The following is a 24,034-nucleotide window of genomic DNA, read 5'->3' as shown; positions in this document are numbered from 1 at the left end:
AGAAAACATGGAGGAAAAATTTCATCCAAATGAACAGGGCAAAACTGGTATGAAAACACTAGCAGCAGGAAGCTTTTCCTGAAGATGAGAAGCAGAGCAGTTTCCTGGAGCACTTCACTTAAAAAGGCATCGTTGCCAAATGGATCAAAATCAATGTATTGATCAAGAGCTGCCAGTCCTAAAGAGCCCCTGGCCAGGTCAAATGAGCAGTCTTTTCCTCCCCCTCAACTTTGATGCCCTGCCCTCATCATTGCAGATGGGATTCTCTCAAATCAGATTGTCTGTGCCATTTTTCTGAACGGAGCCATTGGTTTTTCATCATGTGGTTTCTTGTGAATCTTTTAAACTTAATCATGATTAGGCAAATAATTGCTGTGGTACTATAACTAAGATGTTCCATTGTATGTGAATATCCAAAAGGTGTTTAAAGTGCATTTTCTTCATTTCAATCAACCCAGCTCTACCTTAGTACTTGTGCACTGACAAGTGGATTACAAAGGAACCCATGGAGCTTATGTTCTGTAGCCCCAGTGGAAACTAGTATGATAAACTTAAAGGGCACTGAATTCATAAGCATATATCTTCCTTCCACATTGTCTCTATTTTTAAAAGTCATATAAGCTGTGCAGTATAAGGAATATGGTAAGGCATTTAACTTTTGTCTTTAATGTTAATACCATCAATTTCAAAAATAACTCACAAAATAAAATTTAGATGGCAGAAAGAAAAACATTTTATGAATCATATAAACTTAAATATAACACATTTGGGAAGGGAGATCTGATACTTACGGTCTATGGTCCTAACAGAATACATTTTATGTGTCAATGGAACAATGACACTTTGTATAGTGCTTCCAAAAGGAAAAGCAACCAAGATTATCTTGACATTTAGTAACTTTTAAATATATTTTGGCCATGTTTTAGAGATTGACAAAATATTTTATTGTTTTAAGTTGTTTTCTACAAATATGGTACCAATATGCATTCCCCTTAAAAAAAGTTTTTATTTATTTATTTTTAGACAGAGGGGAAGGGAGGGAGAAAGAGAATGAGAGAAATATCAATGTGCAGTTGCCTCTTGTGTGCCCCCTACTGGGGACCTGGTCCACAACCCAAATATGTGCCCTGACTGGGAATTAAACTAGCAACCCTTTGGTTCACAGGCTGGCGCTCAATCCACTGAGCCACATCAGTCAGGGCTGACAAAATATTTTAAATGATAAATAATAGTTGCTTTTACTACCAATACATATATACTGTTGAAAACATGTTACTGGATGAAACATAACATATTAGAAACATTATATAAAATTAAATATTATCATACACCTGAAACTGTATGATAAGGAAACACTTGGCACACGTACCCATGAGAAGATTAAAAAAGGAGAAAATTGTGAAAACATAATAATAAATAGTGATTCCTTTAAAATTAGCAATCTGAAACAATACAATTTACTATGTATTATATCTGAAGATATTTCCAAACCAATTAAATATATTTGTACTTATAAAGGTATGTTTAAATTTTCTTATTTTTCCTATTTGATATCAACGTATATTAGGACGTATGATCTTAACTATGTAAAAGAAAACTTTACTCACATGTCAATAAATTTCTTTGTCCTAAAAATGAAAGTACACATTAGAACTTTCTAGCAGTCTTCAACACCTGTGGGTCATCCGCGTGGGAGTGTCCCGGAGGGAGCCATTCGCTCCAGATTGGCAAGCATGGAGATAGGCCCTCTGGTAACTATATTAGACATGGTAATGTGTGCTGTGCTAAAAAGACTCATCAAGCCAAAAAGTAAAGCCTTCTAATACAAAGCTGAGGTTGGAGAAAAGGGGCTTAGGAATGCCTCTCTCAACTCCCATAGAAATAGTACAAATGGGCTGTGTACCACTTAATCGTTGAAGAAATGATTTATGTTTGTGTTTTTCTTTGATTCTATTCAGTCTAACGCTGCCTAAATTCTGGGCGTGGGGGGAGAAAGTAGACACTAAACGTGGGGCTTTCTCTTTTCCCTTGTCTCCGTCTCTCACCAGAGGGTCATTTCCCTTCTTCCTTCCATCCTGTCTCAACCTGAGGAAGTACTCTCATGCCATTTAGGACTAACTCCTCTGCAATGCTCTAGATCCAATCCATTCATTCATTTACTCAACAGACCGGTATTTTGTACCTATGTCCAAGCCACTCTTTAGGCACTAGGGAAACCTCTGTAATGGATAAGAGAAGATCTCTGCTTTAAAGAAAACAACAAAAACTCTAATGAAACACCAGAATGGAGGTCTAACTTCCACATCCGGGTTGGAAATTCTGGTATGCTAGGGAAATAAAGTATCAGGAGGGTATTTTAATGAGTTCCTACTGGCCATCTGGAATAAAATATAAAGAGGACTTTGGAAATGATGTGAGGCCCTAGTATGCTGAGTGTAAGACACTCAACCAAGAAAGAGGAACTCCTTCCTAGGCTATGATATGACTTGATAGAAAATTTGTTATGACTTTTGAAAGCAGGAAGGAATTTGGTCTCTGATTAATTTATCGGTGATATAAGAAATGATTTGAACCCTGGCTGGTGTGGCTCAGTGGATTGAGTGCCAGCCTGTGAACCAAAGGGTCGCTGGTTCAATTCCCAGTCAGGGCACAGGCCAGGTCCCTGGTAGGGAAGCACAGTAGGCAACCACACATTGATCTTTCTCTCCCTCTCTTTCTTCCTCCCTTCTCCTCTCTCTAAAAAAAAATTAATTAATTAATTAAATCTTTAAAGAAATTAAATGATTTGAGGGTAACACAATTGTTCTCTGGCTTTTTTTGTTTTGTTTTGTTTTGCAGGGGGCAGGGCATGTTCCAAATTCCTTGATGATGACTTACGGGCCAGAATAAGAAAAGAGGTCCACCCCAGCCTCTCCAATGCTCACTCTCTGCTGCAAGTGAGGCAAGCATTGAATCACAGATGAAAACTTAGAAGAACATGAATAGCTTAGCAAGGGTGCCAGGGTCAGCATTTGAGACTGGAGTGTCAATAGTTCTCCCTGGCAGACAGATGTATGATTAATGCAAACAGATCAAAGAACAGCACCCATGGTGGTCCTGGGGAGCCTGGAAAGGTTGCCTCTGAGAAAGCACACTGCTTGGAATTCTGCCACTGGGAGGGAGGACTTGAGGGGCTAGGCAGCTCAGCTAGTTTTTCAAGTGAGGGCTTAAAGTTAAACATGATTTTAGTTTCCACGGGTATTATTATTTGTGCTCTTTAGTAGTTCTCCCCCAGCCTGCCGTGGCATGGAGAAATGAGGGCCAAAATACCAAAACAATGCAAAAATAAACAAAGGCTATAAAATAAGAATAAACAACATGCTATGGAAGCTATTTTCTTCCCAGCACTTTCAATTTCTCTCTTAATGTCTCCCTAAAATTCTTGTAAGTACATTCCTATAAGAAAACTAACTTTTCAAAAGCATATTAATTCCCACCCAGATTAAAACTGATTTTTGCATTTGTTTTCATTTCACAGTTATGATCACGAGTTAGAAAGTTCCCTTCTACGTTAGGTTTCTTCCAGCAAAAGTCTCTCTCTCCCCTCCTCCCTGCCAACTTTCTTACACACACACACACACAAATACTGCCTCTATCTCTTCACCATTCACTTTCTCCTTAACTTCTTATATCTTCAGAGCTGCCTCCATCACCTTTGCTAAGAGTCTTGTTCTGTCTCAGATCTTCCCTGTTCATTATAGTTGTTAGTGACATTCATAATATATGCCATGCAATTAAAAAATGCTTCTGTTTCTTTGAGCCTCGTCTATGTGTTTCTCTGTTGGTATACTCCATTTCAAATTGTCAAAAATAGCTTTTTGTCTCCTCTCCCATTACACAAAACACTCACATTCAAAGAGGTTGGGCACTTTATCGGTAATGCTGTTCTCCAGATTGGTATACAGATGTGCCTAATTCCAGATCCTTAACTCTCTCCTCTCTTCCATCATGCCTGGACTGGGGTGTTATAGAGGTTGAGACAATTTCACTACAACTACGAGAAGAAAGGGCTCAGCCAGGTCAAAACTGCAAAGCAAAAGCTTTGTGTCCAGCAGAACAGATGGTGAGCTTCTCGGGTTCTCCCTGGGAGGAGCGACCCATCTGCTCATCTGGTGTGGCAGCCTTCAGGGGCCTGCCCTACACAGGACATTGCAGTAGGGATTTCCCTAGTCTGTCTGGAACAAAATCCTGTTGGGTTGCTCCTTGGGTCTTTAGGAAGCCTCTGGGAAATTCCCTACGGCATGGTTTTCAATAAGCAAAGTCATATGGAGGGGCCTGCCTTGGGGAGGAACATGAGCTGCCCTGGGTTAGATGAGTCACTGTCCCAGCTACCTCGGAAGAGAACCACCCTCGAGCTGTATCACAGTCCCCTAAACCTTTGCTGATATGTCAGCAGGCGCATGGTCTTTCTGATCTGCTGCGGCAGCCTGAGAATCTACTCTCAAGGATTCACCTCTTCTGCCCCCACGACCCCCGCTCTCAGGTCCCCTCTCAAACTGATGCCTCTTGTGGTTTTCACTGACACTGAGTTGCTGCCACAGACATTGGGATACATCCCTTTCCTGCAACCTCCTCTCTTCCCTGTCTTTTCTCCCTGCCTCTATTTCCTAATGTAGGACTTTCTCCAGGTTCTGGTGGTTCCAATTCTCCTCTCTCTCTCCTCATTACCTTCCCAGATGGACATGCTGATCCCCAAATCCTCAACACCTCCTCCATGTGAGTGGCTCCTAATCTTCCTCTTGAGCACCTGTTCTGCATTCCATAGCAGCAGATGGACCTCTCTGCTGAATTTTTAGACACTGCAAAAATAGGCTTTCTCGCTTGCTGCTTAGCGGCCAGCCAGCGCACACTGAGAATGAAGCTCAGGGTTCAATAGATGCTTGTCGGAATAAATACATGAACCAGTCTCCCCTGTCACTCCTCTTACATTTCCCACGAGCATGTTCGTTCCCCACGCTTCAATACCTCCTCTGTGTGAATGTGTGGAACAAATAAATGAATGAGTCTAAGACAAAACTCATTTTCCCTCCTTTATCCAAAACTCTCCCTGCCATTGCTCTGAAACAGGTTTCAGAATCACACTGAATTGGTTTGAATCTTTGTTCAATTTATTAACAGAAAGAAACCTCAGACAGGTTACTTAGCTTTCCTAGCCATGTCTTTAAAAAGAAAAAAAAAAATCACAGAGAATAATTAGCACTAATCTGCTTGCACCAGCCACATTCACGCCCGTCAAGCTCTGACTCTCAACTTTCCTATTTCCTTTAAAGATACACTATCTCATTTAATTCTTACAAATACCTCATGAGATAGGTACTTGTATATTTCTACTTTACAAATTAGGTGATGAGGAAATAGATAAAACAAAGAATGCAACTTAATTGCCCAAGGTCACACTAAAATAAAATCCAAGATGGTGCTACTCTAAAGTTCTTCTAATAAACCACCTCATTCTTAGATCTCAAGCTCACTAAGAAGTAGGATTCAAACCTTACAAAACTTGATAAAACACATGGCTCCAAATAAAATAAGGCTTTAGAAAGCGATTACTAAATACAGGAGGAATAAATAAATGTTTACCTTTTGAAATCTGATCTCCCAGTTTGATGGTAATCTATTTTAGGGCTAGTTTGGTACTATCTCACACAATGTTAAGTGCAATACATTCAGTAAATATTCTTGATTTAAAAACTATGATGTAGTAAAGAAAATATATCTGGCAATGCTTTTCAAAGACTGGCATGGGGGGAGAGGGAGCTATTGCATGAAAGAAGAATTTTAAGATAAGGAGAAGTAAGAAAGAGAAGTGATTTAGAGCAAATAGGCTTCATTGAAAGTTGTATGAGTCAACGTGTCGGAAACCAAGTAATAATTTCAGAATAGAGAATACATGATTGGGGAATTTGTCCTGCTAATCGTGGTTGAAGCCGTTGCAATTGATGAAAAGGAGATCATCAGAAATGTTTCGATGTTTTCTATGAGAAGCTAGAAAATGCATTATAATTCCAGTTGGCGATAGAAACTTAATGCATTTTAAACAGGGTGAAAAGGGTGAATAATTGTTTTGTCAGTTGGTGGGTTGGATTTCAGGCATTTCAATAACTACAGACTTAATTGACAGAAAGCAGAAAAACATATCAGAAAATGGGAGACACCATTGTAAACCAAATGGAGGAAAGCAGACTGGTTTCTTATATAAGAAATTAATATTGCAAATCACCTAGACAGTTTTAGATTAAATTAGGAACAACAAATCATTTAGAAGATATGTGCTTGACTATAGAAGCAAGAAGAACTGCCTACATACAAAATGCTGTTGGAAGCTTAAAAAAAAAAAACCAAAACTGAGCTATTTTCTTCTGAAAGTGATAAGAATATGCATCATATAATTGTTTAATTAGTGTACTACTACTTAATTGTAATTATATCCCTCGAGTGATAGACATAGTATAACCTGCAGCGTTTGGCTATGATTGGAGGCTGAAAATTGGGGGAGGGGGAACCTCTAAGTAAAAAAAAAAAAAAGCTAAGATTTGCTCTCTGTGCCAAGGAATAGTATTAAATGTGAAGGATGTGTTTTATGGGCCCTGCAAAAATTCACAGCTTTACTTAGAAGTGAAGTGTCTAGGGGAATAACTGAAGTGTGACCTTTCTCCATCACCACTTAATAAACATTTTCATTAGATGATTACAAACAAGAAAATCAAGGTTAATTTGAGAGATGCTTGTGGAATCACATGGTCATTAAAGTTCTGGTAAGAATAAGAAAAGAGAAAAATGACACAAAGGATTCTGACATTTAAAATACTGGCAATGGAAAAATGACTTTTGCCATTCTAAGTGTTCCTGTAAATGGAAAGCTAGGAGAAATAGTGCGTGACATTATGGATGATTCTACCAACATGATTATTATTGTGTTAAAATTGAAGATAACATTGAATGCATCAAATATATCAAGGATACTCAACTTATTACAGACATATTTACAAAAAAATAACATAGGGTAAGTCATTTAACCTTGCCATGCCTTAGTTTCCCCACTTGTGTAAACAGGGTTTTTTCCTAACCACTATTACATATATTACTATATTTTCTTCTTCTATTTTATTCATTTATTTTTAGAGAAGGGAAGGGAGGGAGAAAGAGAGGGAGAGAAACATCAATGTGAGGTTGCCTCTCATGCATCCCTCACTGGGGACCTGGCCCGCAACCCAGGCATGTGCCCCAGACCGGGAATTGAACCGGCGATCTTTTGGTTTGCAGGCCGGCACACAATCCACCAAGCCACACTGGCCAGGGATATATTTTCTTCTAATGTTAATACTTTCTGTTATGGAATAAGATGAAAACCTAAGAAAGAAGTTGCAAGTAAATTAAATCAGAAGTCTCAAAGACCCAGTATGCTTTAGCGTTTGAAAAGTTTAACTTTTAGGTCTGTCCCTCAAATAGTATGGCATTAGGTTTGACAGGCATGCTGGAAATAGGTTTTAGGGTGCTCCTGGAACAACAAAAATTCTGACATAGTGTTAAATATAGTACGTCAAAGGCTTGAAGCAACTAAAATGATTATGAAATTAATTCTCAGAAATCATGACTTTGACTGTTGCTGTGTAATTCTAAGTATGTCAGATGTTCAAGAAGGTCCAAAATATTCATCTTGGAAAGTGCCTAAAAAATGGGAAGAGTGGTACAGAAAATCAGATATTTGAAATTAACCCTACACATTTAAAAAATTTTTCATGATAATTTTACTGTGCATAAATACCTGTCTTAACTGGATTCCAGCTAAGTTTGTATCATGCTGACCTGGAGGACTTAAACACCACTCAAATTTAGTTAGTGTTTGTCATTTCTGCCCTGCACATTATAGATTAGAGTATATGAAATACCATGTAAATGTACTGTTGCATAAGGTATGTTTAGCTCTTTCTTTGCTCTGAGGCAATTTTATCCCATTTGTTAGCCAAACACAAACCAGGTATTGTCAAACAACTATGACATGACATCTCTGACATCTGTATTGTTTGCTGGTTACGTGGAGCTACAGAAGGAATCAGTAACAATACAGAAGCTGATGAGTTATATTGCAAAAGTCTGGAGCAAGAAACATAAGACCTATTTCTCTACTCAGCTCTACTAATGGCTAACCACATGGTGGAAACATGTCTCTATGTTCTGAAGGGAACAGTTTCCATCTTTTCTTTATCTTTGAAATCTCATAGTTTAATGGAAAAGGCTGGGAATCTGCATGTGAAGATTTAACAAATGCAATAATGTTAAATCCAGACTTGGGAAATTTATCAACTAGGTGGCACTGAAAATACAGACCACCACACTGCACTATACTGTGTATGAGATCTCAGGACTAAAAAACTGTAACACCCCAGGTTTATAAACAAAGAAGACAGAGTAAACACCTTCCAAGGTGTGGCATCCTGGAACATTCCAATGAAGGCTAGATTAAGTCATGTCCCCTATTTTTTAAATTTTTTTTATCTTTCAAGTCCCATAGACATCCCTGGTATTCAAGTTTTAATTATGTTTACTTTTAACATAAGAACTTTTCATGATTCATTTTTTTTCTTTGAATCATCATGCACCTTCTTATAGTTGCTTTTATTTTGAATTGTTTGTACCTTATTTTTCCCACTAAGAAAGAAGATTATCAAAAAGTCCTGTCTCTTTTGCACTCTCTCCCTCTTTCCCTTTCTCTTTTCTTCCCTTCTTCCCCTCTTCTTCCTCCCTCCCTCCCTTCCTTCCTCCCTCCCTCCCTTCCTTCCTCCCTCTCTTTCCTTCCTTCCTCCCTCTCTTTCCTTCCTTCCTTCCTTCCTTCCCTCCTTCCTTCCTTCCTCTCTTCCTTCGTTCCTCCCTCCCTCCCACTTCCCCTCCCTCCTTCCCTCCCTTCTGAAGTTATTGAAGTTTCAGATATATTTTCTATTTTTAATAGAATAAAAGGAAATATGGAATCTGGCAAAGAAAGAAACAGACCCTTAGGACCCCGAGTAAGAGGAAGTGCCTACGGAATGTCACCCAAGTCTTTCACTGCTCTCACCTCCTCCCACACTGACACACTGTTAGCATCTGTGATCACAGACCAACAGCAGACGCGGCTTCTCTTTCTTTAAGTTCTGTTCTTTAATGGAGTCTAGCCCAAGAGCCACATTTTGTCTTAGATTTTAGAAGGATTTTGTTTATTGTTTTGTTTTTAATGATTAAGGTGGTGGTGGCTCTGGAAGACTCTTATCTTTTGAGGATAATTAAGTCACTCAGAGTGTATGTTAGAACCTCTTTGGCTGGAAAACTTTTGAGAAAGGTCTTGAAGATAGCTTTATACGAAAACTATTTTTTCTGTACTTGCAACCCTATAACAGTAAGCCTATTAACTCAGAACTTAAATCTTATTATAGGAAGGTACCTTAAAGTATACAAAGCTAAATCCCTTCACTGGACAGATGAGAAACCTGGAGCTCATAGAAGTTAAGTAAAATGCATTAGGTTATACTTCACATACACCCTTCAACTTTCAGACTCCTGCATCCAGAGAATCAAAACTGCCTTTCAGGAAGCCATATATCTTACTTCTCTGGTGTGTCTCACCACTTTTGTTCCCTATTCCTTTTAACTCTATTTTGAAAAATAATAACTGATTTGATTGCTTTGTTTGCATAGAAATATGTAGATTTTTCTTGTGTTGATATTTTTTATTCTGTCTTCTCCAACACTCACCAAGGCATCTTGATTCTACCTTTGAAGTAGCCTTTATTCCTTCCCTCTCCTAGCTCAACCCTTAACAGCTCTACCTTGATTTATTATTATTATTATTCTTATTATTATTTTACCTGGAGGCTTAGGCTTTTTTGATCCTTTATTCCTAGGAAATCCTGGCCCTATCACTGACCTTTCTAGAAATCTCCATGGCACCTTATAACAAATAGCAGCCTTTGTTAAAGTCTCTGCATCGCATATATCTGTATCATCTTAAAAGTTTGTTAAAAATGCAGGGCCGCTATGAAATCGGATACTGTGGCGACAAGGAATCTGCAGGTTATTAAACCCTTAGGTAATTCTTAGACACACAACTTTCACACATTGCAGCTGTCATATCTTGTCATCATTGTATTCATACTCAACAACATTTCCTCCAATTTTCGATCCATCATCACTGTTTCCCTCTCCTCCAAGCACCTTTTCCCTAGGCCCACTGGCCGACCCTAGAGAGAGCTCCCAAACACATTGTGCATTCTCTGACAACAAAGCCTTTCCTACCACTTTTCTTCTGTCTCAACTTTGTATCTGACATCCTTGTTCTCCTGGAGATACACTTTTTTTCTTTCAATGCCAAACTCAGATATACCTCCTTGGGAAAGCCTTTCTGGATGTTTTTGACTGCCCTCCATACACTGTGTTGCCTTAGAATGTATCACACATCTTTGTTATAGGATTTATCTCCCTAGAGTGCAATTATAGTCCTCTACTCAAAAGTCATAGAGCACTAAGCCTCAGGTTCTAGCACGAAATAACAATCATAATCTCTGTTATCAAGAAAATCATCATCTAGCTTCTTTTAACCAGCATCCTAATCTGAATCACAGAACATCAAAAAACTTATTTGAGTGACTATTTTCTCAGTTCTCCCAGGGATGATATGTAACTAGCACTACCACATACAATAGATGTCTTAGGACAGCAGGGCTTACCTTCTTGAGAAAATCCCATTCATCAAACACTAGGAACTTAAATTATAGTAGCGACAAGTAAATTGAGAGAGATAGGTACAAACTGAGGTGAAAAAAGAGAATAAGGATACTAATTGCTTATGGTTTGATTCCTCTATGCCATGTCTTATTCTATGTCTATCCTCATTTAGCATTTAGTACAGGATTATTTCATGGAGGCCATTCAATGTATTTCTGTTGTTTTCGAATTAAGGCATTTCTATTCATTTTTATGTATTTTTTTTTGTTTCTGTCTTCAGAATCTGGCCAAGGCAAAGCAAATTATCCATTTTGCAAATCCAGCACCTACTTACTGCCTGAGACATAGTTGTTACTCAGTGAGGATTTAGTGAATAAGTGAAAAAATTTAGAAATGTTACTCAGGGATCATGTTACTTAAAGAAAAACTGATATTAATGTAAAAATCTTTTCTATTATTTGCACCATCCTTCTGGGTACCTCACTTCAAATGTTGATGCTTCCAAAGAAATACTTCATTAAAAATGCAAGCAAAGTAGTATGAAGTGAAGAAAGGTCGCATTTTTCTGGGAGGGGGCAGAGGTAAGTGGTGGTATTTTCAGTGTTATTCTAATCTGATAAAGACATAAAAAATAGTTTGAATATATTTTCAAGAGTAAATAGCCTCTAATTACAACCTGAGTTTAGGGGAAGATAGTGGGGAAAATATAAAATGCCATTAAAATTCTGGTGTACTAAAGTAATTTTTAGGGTGTCTGTGATACTGCCTTCTTCTACTACAAAATCTGCAGCCACCTTGCTTCAAACAGAATTGTCTTTTTATAAGCATACCATAGTGCACACTTCACACTCTTCCTGGGATTAATGGTCTTCCAACTATGTCAGTTAAAAGCATCTCTATGTTCTTTTAATCACCAAGAAAATTTCAGTCTGTTTCAGTTTAGAGGGGTGCCATACTTATAGCTGCCTCTAGGGGGCTCTTTATTAAAATGCTTGTTGCAGAAGCAGCGTTTTCCTAAATAGTACCTTAAATTCTCAATTCCCCAGCTGTCTAATTTATGTGCAAGGAAGAGTCTACTTTCTGTAGGGCATAACCTATTATATTATTGTTAGAATGTAAATAAATACATACAAATCTGTTTAAGTTAGCAGTAAAATTATCCTTTGTAAACCATGGCCTAAAAGAGTACATATGGAATTCAGCATGGGAATATACCAATACACATGTAGAAATGATAATTAACCCAAGTAAAGCAGCACATGGTGATTTTCAGCATTTTGGCAAGGGAAAGAATTTTGCTATGAAAACACTGCTTTAAAAATCAAACAAAGTTTAGGGGACCTAAATTTGAATATATTTAGTTTAAAATTGTTATTAAAACATACATATATTCTGCTATAATGGTCATAGGCTTAGTTTCAAATATTTCAGAAGCAAATGTATAGTGCTTGGATAGCAAGTACACATCATCCCAAGACTGTAGCTGCTCCTAAATGTGGGTTGTTAGAAGATTTGGCCCATTGTCCTGTCCTGGTGACTAATCTGCACTCAGTGTGCTCAGATGACAAAATCTTGATGCTCAAAAGAAGGAGGAGCCCATCCAAGAGCCTGGAGGGAACTGAGCCTGGGAGAGTTTCTGTGGGTCCTTGGCACTTTGAGGTGCTGGGGCTCTGGCTGTAAGCCTCAGAGTCACTACTGAGCTACTAAGTTGCACTTTGTTTTATATATTTTAATGTTTCTCGACTTAGGTTTTGAGTTGCAACTGAGGTACATTCTAGCCTAAGTTAATTAGCAGTGTTTAGTGATTCATAACATAATTGTGCATCTTATAGTCAATGATGTCAATAAAATATGGTGGTTGAGATGCTCTAGCTCAGTGATTTTCAAGTTTTAATTTGCATACAAAATCACCAGGAGATCTTATTAAAATGTATATTGTGATTCAGTAGATCTGGGAAGGCACTTGAATTTTTTCATCTAACAAGCACCCAGGTAACACTGATGCTACTGGTTCACAGGCCACACCTTGATTAGTAAATCCCTAAGGGGGTTACAAGTTTTCGATGGACTTTCTTTCCTTTTACATGCCCTAAAAACTACAGCTTTTAGTTGCATGCCATTGTTTAGAAATTGTTCTAATATAAATTCTAAGTAGCTTTTTAAAATTGTGTTAACACATAATAAATCAAATAATTACTAAATAATATTTAACAGAATGTTAAGAAAGGTTGGATTTCAATCCTTGGCTATGACACCTTTCAGCCTAGGGATCTTGGGGAAGAAAATGTTAAGAAATAAAGTGGATTTACTCTTTCAGACAAACATTTAAGTCCCACATATGAGACCATTTGGTCTACAGGTGGTGAATACAGGCAGGATATCAGCAACTATTTTTGTTTGTTTGCTTTTTAATATTTTATTTATCTATTTATTTTTAGAGAGCAGGGAAGGGCAGGAGAAAGAGAGGAAGAGAAACATTGACGTAAGAGAGAAACATTGATCAGCTGCCTCTCGTATGTGCCCTGACTGGGGACGGAACTGGCAATGCAGGTATGTGCCCCAACCGGGTATCCAGCTGGTGTCCTCTGCTTTGTGTGACGATGCCCGATCAACGAAGCCATATTGGTCAGGGCTGCAGCAATTAACTTTGAAAAATAATGTTATTTGAAATCTTATGATAGTGATAACATCCTTAAAAAGAAAAAAAAATTGTATTTGAAATATACAAACTGAGTGACTATTCCTAATCTGGTTCCTTAAAAACACACTCATGCTCCTCTAAAAGTTCTGTTTCTCAATCATCTTTACAAAATTTTGACAAATTGGATGGTGGATATTATAATTTAGGAGAACAAACATGCAGAGCACACTGGGCTTAGAGTTCATAAACAGGATCTCTTCTGTGTTCTTTACATATTAGCGATAGGGCTTTGATGGTGTTACAAATAATTTGTGATCTCCAAGTTAACTCACCTTCCTCACAAAGCCCTTAGAAAAGTTAAATAAAATGATTGTTCTAAACGATATAATGGTAACAATATCTCACACTTGTCTGCAACCAAGGCAATTATCATGCTTTAAAGGGCGAAAATGAAAATGAGGAGGTCTTTGTTCAAAACTTATTAGGAATTTTAAGATGGCAACATGAGGATATTAACCAAAGAGCAGGGTTCTTCTGTGAGTGGGACCCTGTGTGACTACACATATAATACAGTTCACATGTCCATGAAGTAGACCCTGTGTGACTTACACTTGTAGCTAATAGTTACCATATTAAAGTATTACAATATATCAGGTACTGTACTGATTACATAGTCTGACTTACTCCTTTAGAGGGAAGAAAATTAATGCACAGAAATATTAAATAACTTTCCTCAGGTCACACAACTACCGAGTCTCAGGAGCCAGGATTTGAACAGCGTGCTGTGATTCTGAAGACATTTATTTTATCTAATTTAATGTAATATCAATTTATATGTAGTTACTCTCACTCCCATTTCATTCATATTTAAAAACTTAGGCTTAGGAAAAACAATATATTTGTTTGAAGAGCAACCATTTATCATGACCTTGAGTAGGTATCCTATGTTAACTTAATTATCTTACATGCTGACACTTCTCATGGAGCGTGCTGCACCGTGATGTAATGCACATTGAACTAAACTAAACACTCAGAGTCAACTGCCTCTCTGTGCACGGAGTATTTACTCAACAATGAGAAAAATCTCATGCTCCTATTATTTAAATCACATGCTTCTGAGTGATAATAGTAGTATTTTCATTTTAAAGTAATTAATTTGTTTTAAATGTTTCAATAGTGATGATTTTCCTGAATAAAGACCAATTATTATGCACAAGAATAATTTTCTCCAAAGATAGCACTTGATCCAAAGAACTCAAGACAAGAGTATAGCATCTCATAACAGAAATTAAGATGAAATTCAAAATAGTTACTTTGTTTTGAATGGATTTTAGATTTTTAAAATATGGCTCAGACTTGGTAAAGTACAAACTCATACAGGGTAATTTACATGGGACTTTTTATTTTCTTTTCCTTTGTAATGTGTTTTGTAATCCTTCATGCCATTTATTCTTTCCTGTCGTTTTCCAATTCTGAGAGTGGAACTAATTCATTTCGCTTCATTCCTACATAATATTATGCCAATCATAGAGCTGAGCAAAGAGAGGCAGAGAGGATAGCTCAGATTATTCTGCCACATTTTCTTTGAAAGTGTTACTAATTTCCTCTAGTGGAATTATTTAATTTCTGCTATATTTCTAGAGTAATTTTTATACCTTACTTTAGGAGCTTACATTGTCATTTTCTGTCTCTTTGTCAGGCTGTCCTTGCAGATTCCTATGTGCATCCTCTTTCTTACCTATGTGTCCCCAGTGTTTAGTATGGAGCCCAGCACACCGAAGGCAGAGATTAATGTTGACTCATTGAATGCACATGTGTAAGTGTTAATGCACAAGCAAATGGCGCAATTAAAACAAGATACTCTAGTGGGTAATGAAATTAAGAGGAAATGTTCAGTCTTAGACATTATTCATTGCTGCTTTCTGCTGGGCTAGAAAATGTCATATACCATAAAGTGCATCAAGTCCTCAAAATTAAAATGCCATTGAACACCCTACCAAATCATGTTATGCTAGCTTGATATATGAAGGTGCTACAATGCATTGTGCCAACTGCTGATATAGTTCCAGGCTATGGGGCATCTGCTGGAAATGATGGGAAATAAAAATCTGTGGGTTATCTGGAAAGGGAGGTGGCTATGTTCAAAAGCTGACTTCCAGACAATGACTCACCAGATGCTTTGCAGACTAAAGGGTTGAGTTTCACTTCCTTAGGGACCTGAGCAGATGGGACTCCCTGAACTCAATCTCGAAGAGGAGTGTATATGACAAAATGCCTAGTTTCTGCCCCAACTGCTTATTTCCCTTACCCCTAAGGCTACAATTCACAGAGTAAACATACTCTTAGCAATGTATGAAGCCAACACTGTATAGAAATCTAGGAAGTACTTCTCAATGTGTTTTGTGTGCATTCCTGTTTATATGGGTGGCTACAGACTACAGAAATTCATGACAAAGATTATCGCATTTATGTCCCTAAAGGAGGAGGCATGTGCAGGCTGCTAGAGTAGAAAAGAGAACTATAGAGGTAACATCTCAGTACCAGTTTGAACACTGGAAGAAAAAAATCCCCGCTGGAAACTCATATATGACTGGCCTTCTAATAGCTCCTGCATTATAGAACTATCTCCTGCTTCCCCTCCGCTTTAGACCTCTTTTCCAACATGCTAGCAATCTAGGCTGCTTTGTTGTTCTATCTTCTTCTAGAGGTTCTATAAAGTTAATTATAGATAAGTTTACTTTTACAAAGCTACTGAGAACAAGGAAGGAGAAATAAGATTAGTCTATGAGTAGAGAAATCAAAATAGAGTAGCAGTTAAAGGCAAGGATTACTAGTTATCAGTTAAAGTCAGGTTATTCAGGTTCAGTTTCAGAGCTTGACTCTGTTACATAATAATTGTTTTCCCTTAGTTACCTTCTATCCCACTTAGTAATTCTTTTCCCTGAGGTCAGCTACCTAGTTAGTCAGTTACCTCCTATCTCCACACTCTCATTTGTTAAAAACAGATAGTAGTAACATGTATTAATTGTCATGTTTGAAGCATTACCTTTGAACATAGCACTGAAAAAGTGATAGTATACCCCTCTTTGTAAAGGATTAATAAAAGCACTACGAAAAACAAAATGCTACAAGTACACACACACACACACACACACAAACACACACACAAATTGTCCCCCCCCCCCCCACGGCTCCCTTGTTACTATGTTTAAAATACCAGATATCACACAATCCATTACTTTGTCTTTTAAACTAAATTGTTAATTTTGTTCTGTTGCTGATGACCTTGGACACAGGTTTACTAGGTAACTCAATGTATGTTGTAGATACTATGAGAGGTAGAATATGCTTAATATATCATTATTGCTACTCTGGACACCAACTCCCTTACTCTTTCAGCAATAGCTATGATTTTTAATCTCCCTTTGTGTAGTGCCTAGTGTACCAAAGGCACAATTAGTACCACAGAGTTTATGCCCTTGTAGTTATTTGGATGATCTAGTTCAGGCAATGTGCTCACCTATCATTCCAGGAGTACTCAACTCAGGGACAGAAACCAAGGTCAGGGGCCAATCCCGCCGCTTAGAGAATGGTATGAGTTCTGCTGAGCTCTCAGGGTCCTTAGTTACACAATGGGGATAGTATTATTATTATTATTCTTATCACCATCATCATCATCATTATTACCTAACAGGGGATCCCAGAAGACACCCTTAAAATAAAAGGATTTATGACTTTAAAATAAGCTGTGGTCTACTGTCCAGCAACTAAAAGAAGGCAAAGGTAAATGAGCTCTGCTTGCATTTTGGTGCTGACACTTTGTTACAGCAGAAGACTTGAAACACATTTCAGTATTTTCAAGATCCCAAAGAAAATAGGCAGGACCTATAATAAATCAGGTCAGTGGCACATAAGAATTTGTCACAGTCTTTGACATTCCTACAAACTCCAACTTGCTTTCTCGTTAGAGTTTTAAAGGCAAACTGCCATCTTCTGTGTTTTAAATCCGATGGAAAAAATTCATTTTTTTCCTAGAGCTGAACTGCTCAAAACCCTATAGGTCAATTTCTTTCCTCTCCAGCTGGTCTAAACCAGGCTCTCTTCTGAGTCACTAAGCCAGGACCCTGCCTCTAGGAAGGGAGCCCCCGAGCCAATGCATGAGTTTTTTTATTATGGGAATTCTTTTGTGATTTTGTTTGTTTGTTTTGCAGTCTATTCATTTTGTGGGGCATTAGCAAAACCAGTCTTAAAATGGTTAGTTCAAGGGAGATGTTTTACCAAACATAATTAAGGTAGCATTGTTCCTAGTTATATAATAAAGTGATGAGCAAACTATGTGGATCTGTATGGAAAATATCTAGGAAGAAAGGAGATGGGAACGCATAAAGCAAGCCACTTCCCCAAAGAGTGAATGAAGCCTGCGGAAAGGTCAATATAAATAAACTGTAAAATGTTACCTACCAATATCCTAAGAGAGGAGAGGTGAAAAATATCTCTGGGTATCAGGAACCCCAACAAGAAAGAGTCTAGAGGAAATGAAAACCTGGGGAGAAATGTGTCTTGACTTTGCAGCCTTATCAAGCGATCTTCCAACTAGAGAAGTCCTTCCTCCCATGTTTCATAATTTAGAAACCTCAGTGAACATCTCCGTACCCTCTAAAGTTCCTGGAAAGATAATTTAAAATTTAAAATGCAGATTCCACCACTGATTTTTGTTCCTATGAGTAAATGACGGGGATTCTACTCCTGTCTGAGCAATGAGGGGATGAGAGAAGAGAAGGACACCTGAGGACCACCAAGTGATGGTCAGTTCTATCAGAGAAGGGGCAGGTAAACTGAGAAGCCTTCACAACTTCCTGAAGTTCTCTTTTGTCCAAAAGAAGAAAGACAGGAACTGGGGGGTATCTGCATAAAGTACACATGGTACCTCTTTCCCAGTGCTGATGCCAGTACAGTGTGGAACGCACAGTGTCACCACCGCACACGGCAGAGGAGACCATGCTGCCAGCATGTAGCAAGCAACTATTTTTTCACAGAGGGAGAAATGCTTATATAAGAAGATATTTTCTGAACCTCATCTGCCTCATAGCATCTTCCAAATTTTTAGTGCTAAAAGTTTCTCAGTATAATTAAAGCCTGAGCTGATCTAATTAGATTGATGAAATTTTCAGTAGGGATTTAATTCCCCCTGGCACTTCACTTTCTTCTCCTCCTCCTCCTTTTTATCTCTCTTACTTGTTTTCTGGAATCGTCCTTAGGCTCATTCCAAGCAATAGTTAGTGGCAGCATTCAAAATCGCCTCACACAGGCAGGTCTCTGCTCCAACAATGCCAGCAGGTACATAGGGCTAAAAACAAACTTCAAATGAAGGATTCTAGGTTGTTTTATCGACTGCAATCCTTTCATACCTCTTCAATTTCATTTCCCACTTAACAAACTATGTTAAACAATCTTCACTCTGCAGGAGGGAAATAGGTGTTTCAAAGCGTTTTGGAGGCACAGAGAAATGCATAGGGCAAGAGATTCTAAGGCAAGACTAATGAGGGAGCAGCATGATCCTTCCTGGTAAGTCATTTACTAACAACACCAAGTCTTCATGGTCAAATATTGGGAAAGGAATACATATTAGTGAGATTTTCATCCATCTTCGAAGATGTTTTTAAAATGTCTGTAATGAGCACTTAGAAATCAACTCTGATACTTTTATACAGAACGACGTTTTTAAACTAGCCGAAGGTGAATGGGCAGGGCACCACACAGACTCCAGGCATCTCGCTTCAATGCCACGATTTTCCTTTCTGCAGCACTGGCCTAGTACCTCTCCTGGAGTGGCAGTCACTCCAAACTGCTTGTTCGAAAAATTAAATTAAATTTAAAATGATCGACAATTCTTGAGCAATGCATATTTTAGCCTTTACTTAATATTATCAAAAATGCAATTAAAATATAAACAAATATTACTTGCCGAAGCACGATTAGTATTGCTTTCATAATAATTAGAGTGAAAAAGCATATTTTTTAAAAGACTTATCATCCTCTAGAAATTTTACAGATGTGGACTGTATATAACAGTAATCTATTATTTACAATTTTCATTTAACTTTTCTTAAATTTATATCCTTTGAAAGTAATTTTCAGTAAGCTCAAACATTTCTCCAAAGCTTTTAAAATTTATTTATAATAAAAACATGTTTTAAAAAACTACTTTGATTCCCCCATTATAAATTCCTAGTCATTCAAAGCTCCCTCTCATTTCAAACAAAGTATAATGTATGAAGTTCAGGTTAGACTTTGTTGAACTAATTTTATTTTATTTTGAAATGTGATAATCACTAAGAAAATAATAATATTCTTAATGAGGGTTGGTTGCTCTATATGTAATCCAAGTCTCATTTCAAATAGTCATATGTATAAGGCCCTAAATCCTTCTAATGAACATTATTAGATTATGGGTTGTTTCATTATGTAATTTCTTTTTTATTTTAATCTTTAACAAACAAAGATGAGAATGTACGATAGTGGTAGGCCATCTCTATTTCTGTACCTTTGAGTGCCCCTGTTTACAGTGAAACAGAGCCAGCCATTCAAATATATTTGATCTGCTAGGATTCTGTGTTCTAATCCTGTCATCCCTTCATTGCTCTTGGGTGAGTCAATTAAGTTCTCTAGGTACATTTCCACATTTCCAAAACAAGAAGATTGGACTCAGAGAATGGTTTCCAGGATCCTTCCTATTCTAACATGCCAAAATTTCTTCTATGACTTCAGAGAAGTTGTTATGAGTATCTCCCCCAGCACTGGTCATCCTAAGGGGACTTACATACTAGATTGAAAATACAAAATGTTATGAGTCATAAATGAAACCATAATTAAGGTTTTATATATGCAATGTGCTACAGGGCAGGACGCCCGGCAGAGCTAAGGAAGGCTTACAGGGGCTTAGTGTTAAGAGAGATGTGGTAAGAATGACCATGGGCATGTTCCTCTCTTTTCTGTAATTCTGCAAAGCTAGCTATCTGAAACAGGTGATTTAACTCAAAATCTATGATACTTTGTCACAATTTCATTTCAGAGGTAGAAAGAGCAGGCCATTATAAATAGTAATTCAGACATGGATGAAAACTGTGAACATCTGAAAGCCCTTTAAATGAGGACTATTTTGATTTATAGGCTGATTGTGCCCGCATCCTTCCACCCTCTAGTGTGTCAGAAGGAAATAAAACACAAGAAATTACACATCAAAACAAGTGCAGCACTTACTCCAAACACAAGCCCCAGGCCGTGGAAGAGAGATATGGGACATACTCAGTCAATAAAGATCAGTGATATACAGCCAAGCCCTGTAAAGACAATAGCATGGGTCCTCACTGCATGGACTCAGTAGCTACCAATTAAATGTCACATGAGAGACCACCTGACTTGTTTTTTCTATAGAGTTCTTTACGTGTATGTGGTTGTAAAACCAATTGAAAAGAGATGAATTCTAGTGTATGGACTACTCATTATCATTTAAACTTTAAAGACATCAATCTGAAACAGTAATTTTAGATTAAGGCAGTCCACTGTGGCTTCATACACACAGAAAATTGCCTTGCCTGTGTTGAACTGCTGAAAGCCAATGAGGTTCGGCTAAGCTCAGACTTTAACTGCAGAAATTCTCATGTCCTTACCGGTAATCAGAAAGGTCTGTCTAGCTAAATTCCAGATTCTGCTAGAGATCCATGGATTTCCTTTCCTCTTCCCAGTCCATGATGGGACTAACTTTCTATAAATAAAGCAGGGTATAGGGGCTGATTGTAGGCTGGCCTGTTGACAGTGAGAGTGAGGAAAGGAGGTGGGTGGGTGGGGGTGTGGTTCTGCCCCCAACCCCAATTCCCACCACCAGAGTGGGTTTCAGACACCTTGGGGATTTTAATTATGTTTTTTTTACCATGTTCCTCCCAACTTGAAATACCTTCTCTACCCCCTGCCTATCCAAATCATAGCCAACCTTCAAGATTTTCACATTCTTACTTTTCTGTGTATCTTCCTTGTCTGCTGGATCTCTCACTCATTTCACTCTCTTTTGAACCCAGTTGGGTGTAACTGGGCCAGATGATTTAATGCTCCATTCCTCACAGTCTATTGCACATTCCTAAAAACAGCCTCGGTTTGTAACAACCTTGAGGGTTTGTACAATTTTTTATGTTAAGGACTCTAACATACATTTGTGTTGGGACACGGTATATTATGGTGTCTCGGATCACAAAAGACTCTGAAATCATATTCCTTGATCAATCCCTAAAGCTTAATACTTCTTATGTAAAATCTTGCTCAAGAAATTTACCTGCTCCAAACTTCAGTTTGCTTGTCTGAAAAATTCAAATAATAAAACTACTGCCTATATTATGGAGATCCCGGTAAAGCTCATCGGATAGCATCAGGCATGAAATATGAGCTCAAAAGTATCAGGAGTATTACCATCATCATAATAATTATTTTTACTTTATTATATCCAGAGAGATTAACAGAGTCTTGAGTCATACTACATATTTTTAAAGAGGAAAAGTTATTCTCTGGGAGGCAATCGATCCTTCCCACCACAAAGTACGGTTAGATTCAGCCTACCAGGACCACAGACCCTTGTATTTGTTAAAACTATAGTATTCTGAGTCCCACTTAGGACTCTTCTATACACATCTACATACTGAGCAATGCAACGCCAAGTAAGTTCACAGAAATGGAAGACAAATAAGAGTAATCCCAGCAGTGACTGTTTTTCACTGGTGCTTACCCAAATCAAGTTTATATGATTAGAGTATTTTCTTCGGGATGAACCAAAATAAGTCACTGCTTACCAGCAACATCTATAGCTGATCATTAATAGATTCAGTTATTGAACTTTACATTTTAGAGGTCAACACCACTGAACTTCAGCTCTGTGATGCAAGAGGAACGTCTGGCTCTAGCAGCCATAAAAAAAGCAGATAAAGCCTGAATGAAAATGGGCAGCTCTATGGGAAAACATTCATATAAGTTAAAAATCAAGCACTCTGTGATCTTTCTTTCCTCGTAACCCGACAAGCTGCAATCCAATCAAATGTTACAACAGGACAGCTGTGAATGGGGATGGACTTATTGATATCTTTTAGCCTGATAGTGTTAGTCGGATAAATATTAGGTAAGCTCCTCAGATGACACATGAAACAACTTTACCTCCATCAGAACATATTTAAGATATAGTAACAAAATTGTTTCATCATATAGACTCAGTTTTCACATAGTCTCTCTCGTAGCCTATTTTTTTCCTTCTTTTCTTTCCCCTGTAATGCTCAAACAAGTCATGATTATAGTATACATAACAGCTAAGGCATTTCAGTAAAAACAAGCAAAGAACTTAGCTCAACTCCAGACGCAACAGATCTTTGTGTTGGACTTTCTTTTATAGCTATTATGCAACTGCCTGTGCAAATCTCAATTGCAAATTACTTACAGGCTACTACAGAAGAGGAACTTAATTCCTTCACAATGTTCTGTGAGTTGCCCACCTACCCCCCGCTCCTATACAAACAACAGTAGAATACTGAATTTAAGGTTGTGTCATTTGATTCCACAAACATCAGGTCTTCAGTAAACGTGCTTTCAGTCCAGATCTGAAACAATGAGATCATGAATTAGAAATGATTCTGGTGACAGTGATATTTACCTCTTTGAGACAGCCCATAAAGTTGTTACTGACTGGTGACCCTGGAAGGTCTGCTGTGCTGGGACTGCCTCCAACATAGAAAAAGTCATCAGACCCCAGCATGGTATAATCTTCTTGCGTGTAGCCCGTTGTGGTAAGAATCCCATCCACTGATATTGTCACCTAGATAACAAAGCACAGGGAAAGGACACGCTATACTCAGACCTAGATACTGTAATCCTGGGATATGCCTGTTTTGTGTTTTGTTTGTTTTATTTTTTTCATTTTGCTTTTTTTGCTTTTTTTTTCTGTTTGTTTGGTTTTTATTTTTAGACCTATGGCGGAACCCATTTTCATGTCTGTTTCAGGTTTATTCTTGGATTCTATTCAACTAGCCCTAAGAGAGCTAAGCTAGTTAGAGAGTTAACTGATTATTGAACTAGTGTCAGCATCATCCCTACTGCAACTCAAAAGTTATTTAGCAGACACAAAAATGGTGTTAGTAAAATGCTTCCTAGGTTAGTTTTGCTGGTGTACATATTAGTGAAGTTTAGTCGTCTGTTATTAACTAATCACAACGTGCACCTTGTTAACATAAAAGGCACAAGCTACTTCCAGCAACATCACTATTCGCACTATTGAGCAGCAGTTGTTCAGCATGCAAGTGCCTACGGCCATGCTAAAGGGGAGGGAAGGCAAAACAACAACCCGTGGAAGCGGTACACGCTGATGTGCACATGCAGGAGGGACAGTACAGTTCAGAAAGGAAAGGAAAGAAAACAGGGAGAACCAAAGGAAAAGGAAAAAAACAACTGCTTTGTGATGACGTAAAGATGAGTGGGTGTGGCATCTCCAGCATTCCCAAATCAAGTGTGCATGCCATGCGTCATGAGTGGTTAGAGCCTGGCTGAGCCTGTGGTCACTCGGGCCAGCCACCATTTGTCTTATCCCGTGTTAACCACAGCTGGATGCAAACGTTCGAAACGTTAACGATG

The 24,034-nt window shown here is 38.0% G+C and overlaps 1 protein-coding gene across 6 annotated transcripts in view; it reads right to left on the bottom strand.

Moving 5' to 3' along the window:
• Positions 1-24,034, bottom strand: part of NRXN1 (neurexin 1) — a 1,065,318-nt gene that overhangs the window by 640,166 nt on the left and 401,118 nt on the right. For all 6 annotated transcript variants that reach the window (XM_054575454.1, XM_054575455.1, XM_054575456.1 and 3 more), the window contains one exon: positions 23,061-23,222. In XM_054575454.1, coding sequence (XP_054431429.1) covers positions 23,061-23,222 — 162 coding nt within the window. The remainder of the gene's footprint in view (positions 1-23,060; positions 23,223-24,034) is intronic.

The sequence above is a fragment of the Pteronotus mesoamericanus genome, unplaced genomic scaffold, assembly GCF_021234165.1.
Source record: "Pteronotus mesoamericanus isolate MK-2021 breed Mesoamerican mustached bat unplaced genomic scaffold, CSHL_Meso_final contig_291, whole genome shotgun sequence".
Lineage (NCBI taxonomy): Eukaryota > Metazoa > Chordata > Mammalia > Chiroptera > Mormoopidae > Pteronotus > Pteronotus mesoamericanus.
The sequence above is the reverse complement of the archived record's forward strand: the minus strand, read 5'-3'. Positions and strand labels throughout refer to the sequence as shown.